At 41.9% G+C, this 22,880-nt stretch overlaps 1 protein-coding gene across 1 annotated transcript in view; it reads right to left on the bottom strand.

The window, feature by feature from the left end:
* PIBF1 (progesterone immunomodulatory binding factor 1) overlaps nucleotides 1-22,880 on the bottom strand; it is an 84,710-nt gene that overhangs the window by 17,432 nt on the left and 44,398 nt on the right. Inside the window, exons 12-16 of the mRNA XM_083610648.1 lie at nucleotides 22,448-22,598; nucleotides 15,410-15,500; nucleotides 8,366-8,468; nucleotides 6,177-6,307; nucleotides 1,428-1,512 (exon numbers count right to left, since the gene is read on the bottom strand). Of these exons, the coding sequence (XP_083466774.1) occupies nucleotides 1,428-1,512; nucleotides 6,177-6,307; nucleotides 8,366-8,468; nucleotides 15,410-15,500; nucleotides 22,448-22,598 (561 nt within the window). The remainder of the gene's footprint in view (nucleotides 1-1,427; nucleotides 1,513-6,176; nucleotides 6,308-8,365; nucleotides 8,469-15,409; nucleotides 15,501-22,447; nucleotides 22,599-22,880) is intronic.

The raw sequence follows: 22,880 nt of genomic DNA, 5'->3' as shown, positions 1-22,880 counted from the left end.
TTAATAGAACTTTTCATTTTATCATCTGAAAGTACTTTGCCAACGGTTAAACATAGAACACATTTGTAAAGCAGAATAAGGGGTGATATAATGATTTAAAAGAGGAAGAAATTAAGCGCACAGATATTAACTTAATTGCTCAAGTGAAGTAATACCCAGAGTGGCACCAAGGTACTAAACACAGAGTTTAAACATATATACAAAAAGCATATCTCTGTGTTCACAGTTGAGTACAATTTTTAAAAGTATTCTAGCAAGGAATGCAATGCATCGAGAGATACACAGCCTCTTTCCGCAACTACTCCCAATCAAAGATAGATATTTCAAGCTTTTTTGCAGAGAACCAAGTGGTTCCATTTGCTTTTCAGTTTTCTACCTTGGTAATCTCAGGACATTTCCAGTGGTGGTGGGGGGGGGGGGAGAGAACAGCCTTGTTTTGATGCAACACTAAACTGAAGTGAACAAAACCTAGGAAGCCTTGGGCTCATGCACTCCCCCACCGCCCCACCCTTGTCCACAAGAAGATTGGAAGCTTTTGCTCCAATTCTGTATTAACCTCAGCTAATAAAGAAGCTGGAGGCATAAACCACAAATTGACATTAACTACATTTCACAGAAACAAACGAAAACTAAACACAGTTTGTCCAGATTCAGACATAACACTGAAAATGCCTGTATCTGGAAATGAAAAACTTCAATTACTTCTCTTGTGGTTGCAATAGAGGAGGTGGGGGGAGATGTAATGCTGAACCATGGTTTCAGTGACAGCTGCCCTCCTTTGCAAGTTATGCTGAGAACAAACGGTGTATTCCCAGTGGCCCTGTGATTAGAAGTGTGAATATACACTTTCCAAATAAAAAACAAATTCCATATTTTTCCGTGCATAAGACCAGGTTTTTCCCCTAAAAAATAATGTCCAAAATTAGGGGGCGTCTTATACACGGATAGTGCTGAGGGTACATTTTCTTAAATCTGAGACTCCCAAAATAGGGGGCGTCTTATACATGGGGGCGTCTTATAGACAGAAAAATACGGTAAATGCCAAGCAGAGAAGTAACGTGGCATGGCCTAGGCCACCATGCTGGGCTTGGGAAGGTGCAGTTTGCTGAACAAAGCAAGTCACACTGAGATGTGGCAGTACATTCTGTGGCTGGCATGAGTTAATTTATCCATCGAAAAGCTACCATCACCCAAGTGAAATTTCAGCAGCGAGAGCAACCTTCAACAGCCAGCCTTATGAGGCAACTGGAGGGGCAGAGGATAAAGGGAAACAGCCTGGGAAAAGTGGTGAGGGAGGTGCCTGGATGGGCATTTGCTTCCAGTATATTTAATAACATTAGCGGAGAGAAAAACAAAACAGCCCCATGACTAACATGTTGGGAAAAACCCAATATATGGTAATAGCGATGCTAAAACAAGAAGATTACCTCACGGTGATTTAGAAGTCTTTCTAAATCTGCTGCCATTTGATTCTTGACACGCAGCAAAGCCGCCTTTTCTTTATTTAAAAGACTGGTAGAAAAAGCGATAGTATTAGGAAACACAGTAATAGCAAGGGATGATCTTTTCTAATCTTTTATTCTGGTTACAACATGAATTTGTAAAGCAATTCTTGGCAACCATGAGCATATGCTGAAGCAACAGCACACAGAAAAACTTTGTCCTCGTTAAAACCTGTATGTTTACATTCATTTTCAAAAGGAAAACATGAATGCTATCTTTAGGCTGTGAGCTATAGACCATTTTAACCAGTATTCAAACCATCGCACGTACCACTGATTTCAATGGGACAAACCACTGTAAACATTAAATATTCTAGTTTAAGTAGTTCATGCTTTGTACTATTAATCAAATGAGAGAGCTTAGTCAGCTGAGCTAATTTTCTTTAATATTGCTCTATACCGAAAAGCACAATAAATTAAATTCTGGTTTGATTTATTAGCATTGTTCAAGCATAGCACAAGCCATCAAAGTTCAAGGAGGCTGTTGAAAAATTGGATGGGATTCAGATTGAAAAACAAAACAAAATGAGGTTGATAAAAATGCTGTAGAAGACGTATGAGGAAAACGCTGGAACAATATGTCTTTGTTCAGGTTTACGAAAAAAGGTGGAGATGCATCATTTGGGGATACTTTGAATCAGGGGTCAGCAACCTTTTTCAGCCATGGGCCAGTCCACCGTCCCTCAGACCATGTGGTGGGCCGGACTATATTTTTTGGGGGGGAAAAGAACAAATTCCTGTGCCCCACAAATAACCTAGAGATGCATTTTAAATAAAAGCACACATTCTACTCACGTAAAAACACCAGGCAGGCCCCCAAAATAACCAAGAGACACATTTTTTTTTAAAAAAGGACACATTCTACTCATGTAAAAACACGCTGATTCCCAAACCATCCACGGCCGGATTGAGAAAGCGATTGGGCAGCATCCGGCCCACGGGCCTTAGGTTGCCTACCCCTGCTTTAAATAAAGAGATGAAGTGTGTCACAATGAGCTTCTCCATGCTATTCTGCTTAAATCACCCCGATGTAACTAAAAAACAATCTACAAAAATAAAAGGATGGAGAAGCATTACCCTTGCTGGTTTTGAATTAAGGTGAGACAAATCAAGAAATGAGGTCACATGGACAAGACGGAAAGTTTTAAGTCCCAGGCACACTAATCCTGGAAAGTTAAAACGTTATGTTACTGTGCTGAACTGTAATTATTGTATGTTTTTCTTTAAAAATGTTTTATATACACCACTTGGAAATTCTGAATTTGATTTATTGGAATTGTATACTTCTTTTTTGCCAAGGCGTTCAAGGTGGTTTACAATTTAACATTTCTACTATTTTACAATAATGCAAACAGGTAGAGGTAAAGGGACCCGTGACCATTAGGTCCAGTCGTGGCCGACTCTGGGGTTGCGGCGCTCATCTCTCTTTATTGGCTGATGGAGCCGGCATGCAGCTTCCGGGTCATGTGGCCAGCATGACTAAGCTGCTTCTGGCGAACCAGAGCAGCGCACGGAAATGCCATTTACCTTCCCACCGGAGCGGTACCTATTTACCGTATTTTTTGCACCATAACACTCACTTTTTTCCTCCTAGAAAGTAAGGGGAAATGTCTGTGCGTGTTATGGAGGGAACGTCTACGGGTGGTATGCCTACGGATTTTCCTCCTCTAAAAACTACGTGCGTGTTATGGTCAGGTGCGTGTTATAGAGCGAAAAATACGGTATCTACTTGCACTTTGACGTGCTTTCGAACTGCTAGGTTGGCAGGAGCAGGGAGCGAGCAACGAGAGCTCACTCCGTTTCGGGGATTCGAACCACCGACCTTCTGATTGGCAAGTCCTAGGCTATGTGGTTTAACCCACAGCGCCATCCGCATCCCAACACTCTCCCCAACAAATGCAAACAACACCCTCCCCAAAACCTTCCTCTTCCTCCTTCTCACAGGGCAATGATGTCTGTTGGCCCTGTGGGGTGGAGAGGGGACTAATGGTGTCTGCATGCCTTTCTTGCTCCCATCCTTTTCACGGGGCTGTTGGCCCTGGGCAGGGCGAGAGGGGACAGTCTGACTGGCCTGACATAAAAACCAGCCTTCCTTGTGGCACTCAAGACATACCGTATTTTTCACACCATAGGACGCACCGGACAATAGGACGCACCTTGTTTTAGAGGGGGGAGAACAAGAAAAAAAATTCTCTCCCTCTCTGCCCAGCGCCCCTTCAGCAAAGCGGCAGGAGGCGCTGCACAGAGAGGGGGAGAATTTCCGCCCTCTTGTTTTCCCCCTCTAAAACAAGGTGCCGTTTAAGGTGCGTTCAGACGCCTTCAGGCAGCTACCTTGAAAGCACCGACCCCTCTCACTCTCCAGGCTTCAGGTTCCTTTCGACCTGCTCTTTGGGGCTGGCGGGGGGAAGCCCACCATCAGCCCCAAAGAGCAGGTCGGGGAGCAGAGGAAAGGAGCGCGGCTAAAGAGGCTCCTGCCATAGCCGCATGTCACCTCTCCAGCCGGGAGAGGGTCGCGGGGGGCTTCTTTAGCCCTGTGCGCGCTCTCCCGGCTGGAGAGGTGGCACGTGGCTATAGAGGCTCCTGCCATAGCTGCGTGTCACCTCTCCAGCCGGGAGAGAGTCACGGGGGGCTTCTTTAGCCCCGCGCGCGCTCTCCCGGCTGGAGAGGTGGCGCACGGCTAAAGAGGCTGCTGCAGTAGCTGCGTGTCACCTCTCCAGCTGGGAGAGGGTAAGCGGGGCTTCTTTAGCCCCGCGCGCGCTCTCCTGGCTGGAGAGATGGCGCACGGGTAAAGAGGCTGCTGCAATAGCTGCGTGTCACCTCTCCAGCTGGGAGAGGGTAAGCGGGGTTTCTTTAGCCCCGAGCGCGCTCTCCCGGCTGGAGAGGTGGCGCGCGGCTATAGAGGCTCCTGCCATAGCCGCACGTCACCTCTCCAGCCAGCAGAGGGTCGCGGGGCTATGCTGTCTTCGCTCCATAGGACGCACACACATTCCCCCTTCATTTTTGAAGGGGAAAAAGTGCTTCCTATGGTGCGAAAAATACGGTATATAATAACTGATCCATAAGGAGCACACACATCCTATAATGACTGCTATTATAATCCAATACGAAAAGACTGTAATTAGCGGAACATGACGTGTTATCTGAGGGCAAAGATGACATTAGCAGTTCTCAAAATTTGTCCTGGGGTATACAAATGTGCCATGAGAGAGAAACTAATTAAAAGCTGCAATTAGCATAAAGTCTCTACTGGCAAAGGAGGGGGCCTGTTGCATTTCTCCACGATTCTATGCTCTGGCTTTCCCTTTTTCCAATCAGTTCCCTGTCCTCCCTACCTCTCACCCAAGGTAAAGTAACCCTGCTGTGAGTCTGCATCCACCAATTGCTTTTGAGACACAGAACAGAATTACCGTATTTTTTGCTCTATAAGACGCACCAGACCACAAGATGCACCTAGTTTTTGGAGGAGGAAAACAAGAAAAAAAATATTCTGAATCTCAGAAGCCAGAACAGCAAGAGGAATCGCTGCGCAGTGAAAGCAGCAATCCCTCTTGCTGTTTTCGCTTCTGGGATAGCTGCGCAGCCTACATTCTCTCCATAAGACGCACACACATTTCCCCTTACTTTTTAGGAGGGAAAAAGTGAGTCTTATAGAGCAAAAAATAGATGGGGCTGCCTGCCATCTCCCTATACAAGTTGTAGACTCAGCTACTTCCAATTAGGAGCCACATATCCACAGGGCACAGGCTCCTCTGTGGGCAAGTAATTCTCATGCTTATGCACATGTTAAAAAAGAAGTGTGCCTACAATTTTACTACAGAAAATGTTCCTCAGATAGAAACCTGGGAAATACTGCTTTGGAATGCATGACCTGTGAAACGTAAGATTCTGGGACAGTTCACTCTTTGGCCTTATAATGAAGAAATACATATTTGCTGCCTATAACTGACCTAAAGAGCAAAGGAGAAATACAGGTAGCACTCTACACCAGAATTCTCTACAAATAAGAAGCCACAGGCATTTTTTTAAGCATACTTGTCTGGCTGTACAAATAATAATAAGCTTTATAACGTTTGAGAAATCATTTCTTATCCTGAGAATTTAACCGTTGCCTTTGGAGAAAAGGGAATGAAATGTTACAGAAGGACTAACCTCTGCATACATTGCTTCCTAAGTCAATGATACTTCATGGGGAGGAGGCGTGGCATTAAGCACTAAGAAATTGAGCCCATCATTCAGAAACAATGCACAACTGACCGGTGAGATTGAATCCTCATGCAGGCTGCTGGCCTTGCAGGAAGGTAGCATTCATGCCCCTTGACTTTCAAGGAGGCAAGGAAATCATGTGTGTGACTAAGATTACACTACATCTTTTCAGTGTCTGTGCTGATTGCCACTTTGAAATAGGTATTTAATAAAGAGCAGTGTTGCAAAAATGGCTTCCTCAAAGGTTCAAGTAAAATAGTTAATGACGTGCAACTAACCAATAAAACATACCAAAGCACAAACAAATAATGTAGATTTTTTTAAAAAACTGGCAGCCAGATAAAAGCTTTCAACTAAACCGTCATCGTTTGGCATTGTTGTTTAATCTGTCCTGCCGTCAAACTGATTTTAAAATGAAGTAAAAGAATCCAGAATCCAACTAAAATAATACAGTAAATTCTGAATACTTACCTAATATCCTTCTCAAGCTGTGCAATCTGTTCTTTCTGTAAAAGTATCTGAGAATCTCTCTGTTGTACAGACTCAATGAGATACCTGTAAGGCTGTTGTACTTGGTTCAGCAACGAATTACCTCTATCCCGCTGTGGGGTGCAAAAAGTATCATTCTTTCAATTTCAGGAATGAGAACTGTACTCTCTTAATAAAAAAGGTAAAGGACCCCTGGATGGTTAAGTCTAGTCAAAAGCAAGGGGTTGCGGCGCTCATCTCCCTTTCAGGCTGAGGGAGCCGGCATTTGTCCACAGACAGTTTTCTGGGTCATGTGGCCAGCTTGACTAAACTGCTACTGGCACACAGAGGAGCATGATGAGTGCCAGAGCGCATGTAAACACCATTTACCTTCCCGTGGCAGCAGTACCTATTTATCTACTTGCACTGGCATGCTTTTGAACTGCTAGGTTGCCAGGAGCAGGGACTGAGCAACGGGAGCTCACCCCATCGCGGGGATTCGAATTGCCGACTTTCCGATCGGCAAGCCCAAGAGGCTCAGTGGTTTAGACCACAGCGCCACCCGCGTCCCTATACTCTCTTAATAACATCATCTTGTAAACTACACATGAACAAAACTGCAAAAGTTGCTGGACAACAGTTTAAACCCCATCGAACTTAAATTTCAGTTGTAACTGGCTGAGAGTGAGCCACAACTGTCACACAATCTCAGACATACAGCCAAGATGTGCATTTAAAGACTTCTTTGTTTCCTTGTCAGTCTTGCCTTAGAACATACCACATCAAGAATCTGGCAATCATTTCAAATGTATAACATATATATAGCAAACACTTATATAATATAGCAAACACTTCCTAAGGCAAATCTAGAGAGATCAGTAAAATGGATGCTAACCTTGGAATTTTTAAAGTTTCATTTTTTAGAGTATTTAGCTCCCATACAGCTTGCTAACACTGTAAAAAGTCTTTAGGGAGCAATCCTATGCACAAGAAGCTGGCGTAAAGCAAGCTGGTGTAAATTAAATGGGTGTGTCAGATCCCAGATCTCAGTCTTACAGAGGGGAAACAAGCCTTTAAAATAGTATCCGAGTTACACCACCCTTTTGGCTAGCTTAACTTATGCCGGGCTGCCAGGTCATGTGACAGAGCTGACCAGTCTAAGCCCCCACTCTCTGGTCACAGCCCTGGACGCCCCTTTCTCAGGGCATATAATCCACCAGGCTTGGCTCAGTTGGCTGGGCCCTGGCTCAGCAGGGATGGGGGAGATACGCTAGTATAACTTGGTATAAGGCACCTTCTTTATGCAGCAAGCCTGCAACATATGCACATTTAACTTGCGCACATTCAGCCTTATGTGCAAAGTAAAAAATTTAAATAAAATAGAAAGAGGTTGTGGGGTTCCATGAAAAATGACTTTGGCAAAACCACCCACTATGGAACCCAGTGTGTTTTGGCTATAGGCAATTTGCCCCCCACCCCATGGCACAATGGGTTAGTGTGTCTGGCTGTTACTCAGATGGTTGGTGGTTCAAGTCCACCCAGGGCCAGCTGTGGGCAGGATTCCTGTACCGCAGGGGGTTGGACTAGATGACCCTCAGGGTCCCTTCCAACGCTACAATTCTATGATTTTTGCATTAGGCGCAACAACCAGAGTATCAGTAAAATAACACTCCATAAATTTCAGTTAAAAGCAGATTTTTAAAGACTGGTAAGTTCAGAAAGAATTTTGCTATTTCACCAGTTGCGTCAGACGTTAACGAACTTTGTATGCCAAAAATCTCAAGAGCCAGAGAAATCTGGGAAAGCTAGTGACTTCTCAGATATGTATGTTTTAGTGGATAAGGAATCTAAAAGAAACTATATAAAAACAGCAATATTACATGTGAGGGGAGGGAAACCTCCAGAACATTGAACCAGTTTTGCTAGTTCTTCCCCAGCTCAGAAAACAGAGACTTATCTGTCTAGTCTGCATTTTTGTTTAGTCTGCACACTAATCTGTATTTTGATCTCTGCTTTAATACAACATAAATTGCTCTGAAAAGGGTTAGTGTGCATGCTTTCTTCAGTTGGCTAATCATAAAAAATGCAGTAAAAATGTTGCTTAAAAATGCCAATTCAGGATGTATGGAATACACACACACACACACACACACACACACACACACGTATAGATATTGTTGAGAGTTGTGTACCTCTTCTGAAATTTGGGCAACTTGTTCCTTCTGATGCTCCAAATCTTTTACAAGCAACGTGTTTTGCTTTTCTAGCTGCAGCAATCTTCTTGCCAAATGAACACTGCGCCAAAACGGAGGGAAAGGACATTTCAGATCTGTCTTCCAAATATGACAAATGAAGCCACCTACTTTTATCCACACTTTCCACTAATATTTTAACATGCAAAACAAGACAATAAAATATGAGTTGCAAAGATGTTTTGTTAATTCTGCTATAGAGACGTTTCTGGAACAACATATCAGCTCTCCATTTGTGCCACAACGGAACAACACAACAGTCACTCACCTGATGATAATAATCATGAATTAGATCTCTTACCCATCCTTCACCATGAAGTCCCAGGGCAGGTTACAACAATTTTAACAAACCAGTATTAAAAACAGTAAAAAGAGGCTGCAAATCATCTGCTTAGAGGCTATTTTACAATTAAGTGGTACACAATTTTTGTTAAATAAACTATTAGAATAGAATAGGATATCTATCTATCTATCTATCTATCTATCTATCTATCTATCTATCTAGGTAAAGGGACCCCTGACAGTTAAGTTCCGTGGTGAACGACTCTGGGGTTGCGGCGCTCATCTCACTTTACAGGCCGAGGGAGCCGGCGTGTGTCTGCTCCGCAGATAGTTTTTTTGGGTCACGTGGCCAGCATGACTAAGCCGCTTCTGGCACAACGGAACAGTGACACCAGAGCAGCGCACGGAAACACTGTTTACCTTCCCACCGGAGCGGTACCTATTAATCTTCTTGCACTTTTTGGCGTGCTTTCGAACTGCTAGGTTTGCAGGAGCTGGGACTGAGCAATGGGAGCTCACCCTGTCGCGGGGATTCGAACCGCCAACCTTTTGATCAGCAAGCCCTAGGCTCAGTGGTTTAGACCACAGCACCACCTGCATCCCTATCTATCTACCTACCTATGTACCTACCTACCTACCTATCCATCCATCCATCCATCCATCCATCCATCCATCCATCCCAGGTATGAAAGGTCAGGGTAATGAGGTGCATCTTCAGGATATGGTGTGAACGACATTATGAAGTTTCCTCCTCTGTGGGGAGGGGATTCCGCAGCGGAGGAGCTGCCACAGAGAAGGCCCTCCCCAATTATCAAATTATGAGGATGGTCGTAACACCTGAAAAGTCTGTAGGGAAGGAGGTGAGCTTTCAGATATTTGGGGCCTAAGTCAACCCACCTGTGAAAGGTAAAAAGCCTCCATACAAAAAGGCAAAGAAACTTCTGAAAACGTGCTGCCTCTTCCCTTTGTGGGCTGTATGTGAGAAGCCAGGTTAGTAAAGTATTTTGGTGGGCTTATTTTCAAGACTGCTTTAAAACATATTAGAAATGTTTGGGTGTGGAAGAACCTGCTTTAGTTTGGGGGCTGAACTGGATTCTTTCCCATCTCTACTGTTCGAAGCCCATAGGCCACACATGCAGCTTTAACTGGGTTAGAACAATAATATTCAATATTTCCCCTTCTTTCCCATAGCATAATCATATTACTTTGCTTACAGCAGCAACAGGCTTTATCTGTTGCGTTTTAGATAATTATCAGAAAGCATCTACGGACCACAAAATTACCTTTAGGCAGTAATTACAGAAAAACATCTCTCCAGCTTGCACTTATCTAAGTCATAGTAAATTATAAAACCAATGAAGTAAACACATGAAGTAATGTATTTTTTAAAAAAAGTTAAGAAAAACATGAAACAAAATATTGAGCAAAGCAAAGTTTGCTTATTTTATGTAGTTGATATGGTGTCCTGTGAGTGAACTATTATCAAATAAATGAAAAAATTGATAGTATTTTCTATATTCAGAAAAAAAGGCAAATAGCTATATTCTTGTTGAAGCACCAGTAGTCTAGACACTTAAGCTGCACAATAAGAAATCTCTACAAATCTCTTTCTTGGGGTGTAACTTTATCATTTTTAGGTTTGGTGTTTTGAAGTGAAACAAAACTACCCTTTGGACAGATATAAAGTCCCATTAAATTTCAATGTAACTTCAAACATGCTTAATTTACTTTGGCAGGAATGCAATGGCTTCAGTACTATTTTATGGGCAGAACTGGGGCTGTGTGGGCATTCCTGTTGTTTGAGATCATGCGCTGAGCACCCATAACCTATTTGGGTGCAGTAGCAGGGCATAATCCAGACCTTCCCCTCCAGCTACCTGTTTAGTGAATGTGCATGTGCAGCAAAATGGAATGATCTGTAGATCCAGGCTTGTTTACAAAATCTCTACATTCCTGAAATGAATTTCAAGATGATTCCACAATTACTCCATGAAAATTTGCTAGTTTTAAACTTTTTACTGTACTATGTAAAATGTTGATGTTTGAATACGTTTTCCATACCTAGGGAAGTCTTTACCTCTTCCTCATTGAGTATATATTTAACATAATGATATATTAAACACCACTGTCTCAAATTGAGGATAATCAAAGTGGAATCCTACGTCACTGGGAGGGCATCTCACAGCCTTCAGAATAAAGTGGATCTCCCTCTCAGTTTATGGAAAGGGAGAGCTGTCTATCCAATCCTCTGTGTTACAAGCACTGAAACTTGCCACTATGCTGTTGGCAACTGAAAAAGGGGGTGTTCAATGGGGAGGCTTCAGATCCTCCGGATTTCCTAACATGTCCCCTTAATGAAGAAAAATATTTTGCAACAGTAAACTGGCACTGCAGCTGGCACTTTCTACCTGACATATACATTTGTTGCTGCAATAAATATCTCACGATTCATTTTTGCAAGCTACTGTGGGAGCCTTTTGGCTAAGTGCTTCAAACAAATAAATAAAATTGGGTTCTAAAGGAAACTGAGTATATGCCTGAATGAGGTACTAGATGCTCTTATTCAGTTTCCAAATCCGCCATTTATTCAATCCGTGGTGGTAACAATTGATAATGGGAAGCAAGCTTTGATGATATATGGTTTAATGTAGTCATGGGAACTTTGATAATGCACGGGAGCACATGCATTTCCCGGGCTAAGGCTCTGTTGTGTGGTCATGAGGTTGCTCGACTCCTCTGTCTTGTAAGATAATTTTCAATTTATGTGGCCAGATGATATGGACAAGAAACTTGTTGCTTTGCATCTAATACATCCTCTGGACCTCTGTCCATCATGGCTGATGAAAGACAGCCAGCAGTGCTGACTGGTTGGGTATGGGGTGTGGTAAATGTGAGATGGGGTAGCATGTGCCAGCTTGAAAGAAGCGGTAGAGTGTAGCGGTAGAGTGTCCACGCCTTTAGTAGCCAGCTTTAAGACCCAGATGTCACAAGAAGCTCTCTCTCTCTCTCTCTCTCTCTCTCCAGTTGTACCTTGGATCCCAAATGCCTTGAGTCTCAACCGTTTTGGCTCCTGAATGCCACAAACCTGGAAGTGAGTGCTCCAGTTTGCGAATGTTCTTTGGAACCCAAACATCCGATGGGGCTTCCGATTGGCTGCAGGAGCTTCCTGCAGTCAATTGGAGGCGGTGCCTTGGTTTCCAAATGTTTTAGAAGTCAAACGGACTTCCGGAACAGATTCCGTTTGACTTCCAAGGTACCACTGTATAAAATAAATGTGCCTGTTGTGTATAACGTGAATCAGCAATGTGGCCAAGAATTATGCAAGCAATATACATACCATGCAGAAAACAATTACGTTTTCAAAACTTCTCTCATGCTGATTCAGATGTTTAAAGCTAATTTTTAATGGATAAAAATAAACATTTTGTGTTTTGCTTTTTCAGCTGGAGTTTATATACGAAACATCAAAAATGCATAGCCAGGAAGTCTTCTCTGCTGTTTTCAAACCAAATTTGACTGAAATGAACACTTTATATGCTCAAGTTCAGTCAAGCATAGGTAAATGGTTTTCTGTTTCAAACAAGCAGGCCTCTTGGAATGTGCACAATACTTCAGTGTGTCCAGGAAGAGAGAGTTTATAACAGTCATTACCTCTTTGGGAAATGTTTACTTGTACTTAGTGCAATAAAGCACAGTGTATGTAAGTAACGTGCATTTATTGCAGCATGAGCTGAAGTTGAAATGTGCTGTGCGAGACGTTAAGGGGAAAAACAGACAACTAGCCATAGACAGACATGTGGTGAAATTTGCTCTTGGTTTAATTTTCTAAACAAGCAGAGCTTTCAACAGCTTGAGAAATGCTGACTTACTATAGCAAAACAGATATGGTTTTGCTTTTCAGCATTGATTTGTATAGATGAATAATGCGGGAACTCCAGCCAATTCTATCAGCTTACCTTATGTCAGATATGCTTTCCTTCAAGTGGGATTGACTACAATCCCAGACATAGGTAGGTAGCCATGTTGTTCTGCCATAGTTGAAACAAAATTTAAAAATTCCTTCCAGTAGCACCTTAGAGACCAACTAAGTTTGTTACTGGTATGAGCTTTCGTGTGCATGTGTGCATCTGAAGAAGAGTGCATGCACACAAAAGCTCATATGAATAACAAACTTAGTTGGTCTCTAAGGTGCTACTGGAATGTCAGACATGTTACTTTTTCCCACACTGAGCTAGGACCTTAAAAACAGTCCCACCACTCCCCTAGCGCTAAGTCATTTCAGCGGAATGATACCGTCATGAAATGTAGAAGAGGAATAGGCTTGCTGCAGCACAGGGGAGGGGGGGAGAGAAGCAATTGCTGTTGGCCACCCTGGCGTGGTTTTTGGTTAATGAAACAGAAAAACACTGCAATGCAAGGAAGACTTTAAACTTGCAGTGCAAAGAGAGATACAGCCCTGGTGACACATTTGGTTTCGTTTTACATTGGGGGGGGCAGAGTTCGGGAAGTGCAAAAGTTCATCAGGAATGCCCCGTGGACTTGGGGCACCTTTCCTCTCCTTCTTTCCACCTGCTGTGTGCAAATTCCCTATTTCTTTTGCACTGTAACCACACGCCTATATTCTGTTTGTTTGTTGATTTATTTGCTAAGAGCACTGGGCACGCTTCTAAGCACACAGGTGTAAAATACAGTGATTACCATAACCATGGTTCAAACTCTGGTTTGCAGTTTGTCACGGTTAGCATTTGGACTGGTAAAGGTGCACATATATTGCCAACCATGATCAACTCACCAGAAAAAGGGGATAATTCACATGCGAGGGGGGAGGACTGTGCAAGCCCAGTGGAAACTCACAATCTCTTAACGATGATTATTTAATCGATTTATTTATTTCATAAAATTCATACACCACCTTAGGTGGTCAGGGAACATTACTTCTATCTGTACTGGGTCTGTGTGCTCTGCAGTTTAGTTAGATCCTTAAAATGTTTAGCATCCCCACATAGGATAGGAGAACCCATTACTGTGGCACTAATACAGGTTGTGATTTTTCTCCTACACTGAAATAGGATTGAAGTCAGAATGGATAACAAACAAATCCTCTTTACTCCTAGAATTTGTTCCTCGGTGCTCTGGCTCCATTAAGGGGGGAGGGGAGTACATGTGATGCATGGCACTCAAGCCAAATTTTATTTTCTGACTCATGCAGGAATTCTTGATTTTATGTGAACTGTGTAACAGTAATGAGTTATGTCTGGATTATTTTCGTTCACTGGGATTCACATTATAACCTGACATACAGCATTATATTTTCAATTTTTTAATGGTTGCTAAAACTACCGTATTTTTCGCCCTATAGGACTCACTTTCCCCCCTCCAAAAATGAAGGGGAAATGTGTGTGCGTCCTATGGGGTGAATGCAGGCTTTCGCTAAAGCCTGGAGAGCGAGAGGGGTCGGTGCGCACTGACCCCTCTCGCTCTCCAGGCTTCAGGAAGCTCTCCGCAAGCCTTGGGAGCCCGCGGGAGTTCCCGTCGGGCTCCCTAGGCTTGCGGATAGCAGCCTGCATCTCGAAGCCTAGGGTGCACTGCACAGCGCACCCCGGGCTTCGGTTCCCCGACCTGGTTTGGAGGCTTGCGGCGGGGAGAAGCGTGCTTATCCCTGCCGCCAGCCCCACAAGCTCGGGGTACAGCGGGGAGGCGGAGCGCCACCATCCCGCTGTTCCCCGACCTGGTTTGGGCTTCAGGCAGATAACCGCAAGCCGTGGGAGCCTGGCGGGAAGTCGCGCCGGTCTCCCAAGGCTTGCGGACAGCTGCCTGTTCTGGGGGCTGGGGTCGGGAGAAGCTCGGGCTTCCCCCGCCCCAGCCCTGCGCCTGGGGGGGAAATATTTTTTTTTTCTTTATTTCCCCCCCCCAAAATACTAAGTGCGTCCTATGGGCCGGTGTGCCCTATGGGGCGAAAAATACGGCAATTTTATTTTTGTATGTTGCAATGCAAAACTATAACATATAACATTAGGCAGTATGCATCAACTATGAAGTAATAGGTTATATATAATAAATTTCTTCTACATTTTTTAAAAAATTGTATCCATTTTAGATGTTAATGTCCATGTGCTGACCTAAAACTGTTGTCTACTTATATATATATTTAAAAACTACACATTTAAAAATTGAATCTTTCTCTCTCTCTCTCTCTCTCTCTCTCTCTCTCTCTCTCTCACACACACACACACACACACACACACACAGAGAGAGAGCCAATTACCACAGAGTTTTAGCTTTAGTAAGAATTAATGCACTAACAAAAGATATTTTAAATACTTTAATGTTTTTAAAGGCAGGAAGCATGCTAGAAAGGCAGCAAGTTGATTATGACGATTATGAAAGGGCCATTTACAACTGCTTAGCTGCACAAAATTATGAGCTTGGGAAAGGTGACAAGCTTATCAAGTCACATTTATCTCTCCATGACAACACCCTTCTCTACACATCAACACCCCCCTTCCACATGTCCTGTATCACAGAGTGCAACAAGCAATGCAGACAAAGACCGAAGAGATGGTTAGTTGGTAACGCCATCCACTCACCAGAGGAAAAGACACAATTAGCAATTGTCTGCAGAATGGAGACACTTTTCCTTTCTTAAGAGGTAAAGAGAAAGGAAGTGGAGGGAACACATCTGCAAGTTCGTATTGTCCTTACCTCTGCTTCAACCGCCTTTTGGCTGTTGTAGGAACATTTGCACCATATCCATAGGAGAATAGAACTCTTTCTGCCTCTTCTTCACTTTCAACTATAAAAATACAAAATAATCTTCAGTAGAACATCTAGGGAAAAGAGAACAAGTCATACCTTTGAACAACTCTATAAATTATATGTACACATGCGGTGTAAGAAAGATAAGGGGCTTCAGGTTATGCTAATGGAATTGTTCATTTTAGTTTCTCCATCAGAATATTCCTTTTTTCAATTATTTTAAAATAAACAGTACACAGAAATGAAGGTTGAAGATACACAAGGGGCCCAGCTAGCTGATTTTTAACTAACAAGGATTAGGGTAAATAACAAATGGAAATAAATAAGGTGACGAATCCAGGACTCAGTATATATTCAATCAATTAACTTAAAATAGTACGTAGGAAGCTATTGTACAGCTGCCAGAAATGAGAGATTTGTTGCCCAGTGTACTTCATGGCTTCATAGGATTTGAACTTTGGCCTTGCTGGTTTTATTGTGCCCCAACAATCTCTATTCCAATATGCTAATACTAATTATACAGTAATACTGTACTATATAATTATTATTTTACAAATATAGTAATATATGGTAACTTATTTTTCTTCATGGTTATTTATGGTCTTGGCCTCTCCTTCAACTGTCACCTGATGGCAGCCGTTCAAAATGTCTTCCTGAACTTTCTCCATTGCAGTTGGTTGGTTAACTTTAAAGTCCGGTGCCTGAGCTTGCTTTTTGCCTTTTTCCCCCCATCCCTTTTCCCTTGTGTTATATTTTTTTAAAAATAGGAAGCAGGGATCGTCTTACCTTGCATTTTCTTAAGCCACTCTAAGAGCCCTTTTTGCTAAGGAGTGGATTCAAAATGCTTTAAATTAAACAAAAAGCCAATTATCCAATTGGTAAAGGTAAAGGTACTGGACCGTTAGGTCCAGTCACGGACGACTCTGGGGTTGTGTGCTCATCTCGCTTTACTGGCTGAGGGAGACGGCGTTTGTCCACAGACAGCTTCCGGGTCATGTGGCCAGCATGACTAAGCTGCTTCTGGCGAACCAGAGCAGCGCACGGAAACACCATTTACCTTCCCGCTGGAGTGGTACCTATTTATCTACTTGCACTTTGACGTGCTTTAGAACTGCTAGGTTGGCAGGAGCAGGGACCGAGGAATGGGAGCTCACCCCGTTGCGGGGATTCGAACTGCCAACCTTCTGATCGGCAAGCCCTAGGCTCTGTGGCTTAGACCACAGCGCCACCTGCATCCCTTATCCAATTGGTACTGTTTGGTAAATATTGAAATTTCACAGATGTGGTGAATCAAAAGAACTTCAAGAATTATACCAAAAACATGGAGGACTGAGTGGGATAGACGAGCCATGCTTGCAGCAATATACCAGGCTTTGGGTACGAAAGGAAGTTGGGAAATAATAATAATAATTTTTTATTTATACCCTGCCCTCCCTGGCCAGAGCCGGGCTCAGGGCGGCTAACACCAGTAAAATTACAATAAAAACTTAATGGGGGGGGGACCAATTTAAAATACAGGTTAAAATACAATTTAAAATGCAGCCTCATTTTAATAGTAGCCCATAGATCAAAACCATAAGGGGAGGGAAACATAGGGGTCAGACTGAGTCCAAACCAAAGGCCAGGCAGAACAGCTCTGTCTTGCAGGCCCTGCGGAAAGATGTCAAGTCCCGCAGGGCCCTAGTCTCTCGTGACAGAGCGTTCCACCAAGTCAGGGCCAGTACTGAAAAGGCCCTGGCCCTAGTTGAGACCAATCTAACCTCCTTGCGACTTCCAAAATGTTGTCATTTGTAGACCTTAAGGTCCTCCGTGTGGCATACCAGGAGAGGCGGTCCCGTAGGTACGTGGGTCCTAGGCCGCATAGGGCTTTAAAGGTCAAAACCAGCACCTTAAACCTGACCCTGTACTCCACCGGGAGCCAGTGCAGTTGGTAAAGCACTGGATGAATGTGGGGAGGTTGTTTGGCACATGTACTGAAAAAGATGTGTGCATTGTCCGCAAAGCCAAGCTCAGTTGGTAAGGGAGACATGGAGTAGGCAAGGCCAGCTTTATTTCACGGGAACAACTTCTACACCCTGGCCTCCCAAAAGAGGTGAGCAGTATCATGCCCTTTGCAATAGTGGGCAAATGATAAAGACAGCAGGCTGAATGTTTACGTCTCACAGCAATATCAATGTGTCATTTCGGAAGACTGTTAGTGTTGGTTCCCTTTAAAGAGCCATTCATTCGTGAAATACATTAATAATATCTCCCGCCCTGTTCTAAGATATAAAGGAGAAAACAAGCACTCTTCAGCTCTGGAAGTGAGTGCTCTTTTTCCTGGCAGCATGTGCAACAGCATAATTATACATGGTAAGGGGAATAATTACGAGCACAAAATGTACAGGACAAAATATTTTTGGCAACAGTCTCTCAAATCTGAATGCATATTTATATATATATATATATTCTCTGCAAGCTCTAGCGAACTCTATAAAAACATACATGCAGCTTCTATCAATAGGCCTTTTGACAACAGAAAATATAGCAACGTGGATCTTAAACATACCAAAGTGATATTTCTGAGTATTTTCAATCAAAATAGTACATATACATTAGCATTATAGTAAGACTTGTTCGCACACATACTACTGAAATGTGAGCTATTATATTATCAAAACAAATGCCAAGCTTGCTTGGCAGAGTCTGATCTTGCCAAGTATAGACAACAAATAGAAGATTGTAAGGAGAGAGAAAAATTAGGTTGCACACATTGCTGTTGCTGCATATTTCTCTGGATTAAATTGGTATGCTTTAAAACCACAAGACAACTATTGTACAGTCATCATGCAAAGTGTATGTTTTAGTGTTATTAATAATAATGATAAGAAAGACTAGATAGTCCATCTTGCAAAAACCTGAGCTTGTGATATATGCTGCTTTTTCTATTTTTTTCTCTTGTCAAAAGGCCACTGAATGGACCATATGATGTTATATATTCCCTCAGTTAATTTTCTTTTTAAAGTGTTTTCTTACACACAAAAATTAGGCTCTCACACCTGAAGTTTTTCTTATAATATTTCAAATTGTAACTTGAAATAGCTCTGGACAAGAATGAAGGATGGGTATACGCTAGTATGAATATCAGAGAATGGAAACTGGAAAGAGATTCCAGAAAGTCCAAGCGTTTTGTTACTAACTGGATGATCTATGTGTTCAATGTCTGATTGATTTATTGTTATGACTGTTAAGAAACAAATGAATTATCTTTGCATTCTAAACTTATTAACACGAAAGTGGATAATTCACATTTACATTATGTTAAAGAGTTCTATCTAAAGTTTTCTACTTGATAATGCAAAGTCAAAATCATCTTTGGACCAGAGCTGCTACAATACAAACTAATAAACCATTTATTTCCTTGGTCTGGATACTAGGCCACCTTTAAAAGTAAACAGTCTCTCAGAACAGCTTACACAGGAAATGTAACAAAGTATAACTATGGCCATAAAATCATTAATAAAAACAACAAACATCCAGCACAACAAATAAATACTAAAACACTTTCCAAAACAGTCACTTTAGCAGAAGAATAAACAGCAGCTAAAGAAAAACTGGGACGAGGGTGGTGCTGTGGTCTAAACCACTAAGCCTCTTGGGCTCACCGATCAGAAGGTCAGTGGTTCAAATCACCGCGACAGGGTGAGCTCCTGTTGCTCGGTCCCTGCTCCTGCCAACCTAGCAGTTCAAAAGCATGTCAAAGTGCAAGTAGATAAATAGGTACCGCTCTGGCGGGAAGGTAAACAGCGTTTCCGTGCGCTGCTCTGGTTTGCCAGAAGCGGCTTAGTCATACTGGCCACATGACCTGGAAGCTGTACGCCGGCTCCCTTGGCCAATAAAGCGAGATGAGCACCGCAACCCCAGAGTCGTCTGTGACTGGACCTAACTGTCAGGGGTTCCTTTACCTTTTTTAAAGAAAAACTGGACAAAAATAACTGGGTCTTTAGGGGCTTTTCTGAAATGATGGGGTATGTTGGTGTGCAGCCCTGGTGTACAGAGAAGGCTCTCTCCCTGGTAAAAGAGGGGATGCAGTGAGCGGTCTAAACGTACTTTGATTTGGGGCAATACATGCTCACTGGAAGGACAGATCCTGAAGCTGAGGCTCCAAGACTTTGGCCACCTCATGAGAAGAGAAGACTCCCTGGAAAAGACCCTGATGTTGGGAAAGATTGAGGGCACAAGGAGAAGGGGACGACAGAGGACAAGATGGTTGGACAGTGTTTGACCAAACTGCGCGATGCAGTGGAAGACAGGAGTGCCTGGCGTGCTCTGGTCCATGGGGTCACGAAGAGTCGGACACGACTAAACAACAACATGTTTTAAATTTATAATAACACAAAATTTTGCCGAACAGCTTCCCACAAGAAAATCTAAATAGAATTGATGAACATCTCTTATCTTACTCACACATGACCTGTAGATGTTTCAAAGTTTCTGAACTTCTCTCCCTCACCAGAACATTTTATCAGAGGTTCAGAGCTCTGATGATGCTGATTACCAGCCGGTAGGGAGGGGACAAGGCTGGTGTCTGGAGTCCCCTTTTCAGGCAACCATCTCCCTCCCTCTGTTTGAGGATGCACACACAGTAGATGAACACCATGCACATGGCCCCAGAGACTGGATGTACACAATTCTTCCCTCTACAAAAGTCATTTGCGCTGCCAGTAGAAGAAATTCCTCAATGTTGGTGAAAAATATGACTGTACAATTAAAAGAAAAATTACAACAGATCACAGAAATAAGTATGTGTGGTGGGGAAAGATTAAACATTTAGGGGTATGTTTAACTGCCCAAAATATAAATGTTTTTTAAAGACAATTACATACCTAGAAATTAAGAGTGATTTGGAAGTATGCGGAAGGATGAAATTATCATTTTGGGGTAGAATATCTGCTGTAAAAACGAATGTGCTACCGAGAATGTTGTTTTCATTTCAATCTATACCTGTGATAGGTGGGACGGGACACTTCAAAGAATGGCAGAAAGGAATATCTAGATTTATCTGGCAGGGGAAGAAACCAAGAATAAAATAGAAATTACTAACTGATTCTAAAGAAAGAGGGGGCTTCTCCCTGCCAGATTTGAAGTTATATTATGAAGCGTCCTGCCTCTGCTGGTTGTGGGAATGGATTTTGTTAAAAAATGCAGATTTACTAGACCTGGAAGGTCATGATAATAGATTTGGGTGGCACGCATATTTGTGATATGATAAAACAAAAGTACACAAAGGATTCCTGAACCATTTGATAAGAAAACTGATCTATGAGGTATGGGATAGGTATAAGAACTTATGAGAATGGAGAACACCATGGTGGCTCTCTCCATTGGAAGCACTTTCTATTAAAAAGGTAAATACGAGAGGTGAGTGGGCCACCTATAGAGATTTGTTAAAAGAAGCAGGAGACCAATAAAAATTGGAAAAAAATGAAGATATTAGGGAATTGTTAACGGATTGGCTTCAGTACCACCAATTAAATGATGTCTTTAAGGATGATTTTAAAAAAAGGTTTTGCTACAATGAGATTGAGGTTTGAAATAGATCTGTTGGAAAATGTCAAAGTGCTATAAAAATGTACAAATTACTTTTAGAATGGCATACAAAAGATGAAGAAATCAAGGCATTGGGCTAGAGATTTTGGATATGATATCCAACTTTCATCTTGGGAAAAGTTATGGAAAGAAGAAATAAAGTTTACTGCATGCTGTTCGTTGAAAGAAAGCTATATGAAAATGATGTATCGTTGGTATCTAACACCGAGTAAAATTGCTAAAATGTACAAAACAAGTTCAAAATTGTGTTGGAAATGTAAAGAGAAGGAGGGTATCTTTTACCATATGTGGTGGACATGTACACTGGTAAAGGCTTTCTGGGAAATGATATGTAACAAACTAAAGAAAATGTTCAAAAATACATTTGTTAAAAAACCAGAAGTCGCCTGACTAGGTATAATAGGTAAAGAGTTACCAAGAGAAGATAAAAGACTTTTTATGTATGCAACAACGGCAGCGAGATTGCTACTAGCCCGTGCTCGCTTCGACAGCACCTATACTAAAACTGAGAATGCTACTAGCCCAGAGATGGAAGGAAGGAGAAATACCAAGAAAAGAAGAATGGCAGAAGAAACTGATAAGAGTATGCAGAGATGGCAAAACTGATGGGGAAGATCCGAAACCAGGAAGATCAAGTAATTTCTGAAGACTGGAGTAAATTTGTAATTTATTTAAAAGACCACTGTAAACAGTTAAAATCTTTGGCAGGGATGTAATGACACTTGTAATGCGGAATTATTTATGGTAATGATGGTTATATAATAGATGGAAAATGGTAAAAGATGCAGCAAATTTAAACTTAAACATGGAACCCATGGAGGGAGGGAAAGGAGGTCCGAAGGTTCAAAAGAACCTTGTATTTTAATGTTTGAAATGGTTATGTTTTATATGTATAAAATTATCAAAAATCCAATAAAAAATCATGTATAAAAAAGAAATTCTCCTCGCCCCCCATCATCACCTTTAATAGATCATGGCGAATTGTTGTGACATAACAGAACTAAAGAGATGTGCAATGGGGTGTTTCTCCCTGTTTTTCTCTTCAACAGCCTTTGTGCAAAATCTGCCAAGCAAATATGACAGGAAAGAAAAACAAACCAAAAACATCTGCACATAGATCTGACATGCATGTCCCCGGGGGAATCTGAGCCAGTAAAAAGTATTTACTATAAAGTAATTTAAGGAGATAATCAAAATGAAATAAATATTCGCACTGCCAATTAAAGCACAATAAAATATGTATTTGATGTTAAATATTACACTGCTGCATGTTCAATATCTACTAAAAATTCCTGGGATTTAAAATGTTCCAGATCTCATTAACAGCGATCAGATTATAAAAATATTCCAACACAGTGCACTACAGGAAGAACAGGGTAAATTAAAAGAACTTACGTTCTGCACTTTGCATGATTATCTCATCAAGTTCTTTTTCCAGCTTTTCATACGTGTCAAGCCTTGCCTGGTACTCCGAGTTTTGTGCCTGAAGTTCTGAAATCCGTTTCTCGCTCAGTGCTTGAAGATTATAAAATTCTTTGGTTAAAACCTATATGAAAATTAAAATGAAAGTTAATTAACAGAAGGCTATAAATTATTTATGATGGAGACAAAAGCCCAAACAGTTAAAATAATGAGTTGTACACAGTTCAATTGCTATTTAACTTATAATTAAGATAAGAATCCAATATGCTCTATTAAAAGCAGTACTACGTACAGGGATTTGTATTGTGATTCTCAAATCTCAAATCATTAAACATGAAAAGGAATTCAACCTTAGTCTATGGTTTGGTAGTCTTTGCTGAATCCCTAAATTAATATCTATGGTTGT

This window comes from Podarcis filfolensis (genome assembly GCF_964270895.1).
Source record: "Podarcis filfolensis genome assembly, chromosome: 4".
Taxonomy (NCBI): Eukaryota; Metazoa; Chordata; class Lepidosauria; order Squamata; family Lacertidae; genus Podarcis; species Podarcis filfolensis.
This window is presented reverse-complemented; position numbering and strand designations above follow the sequence as displayed.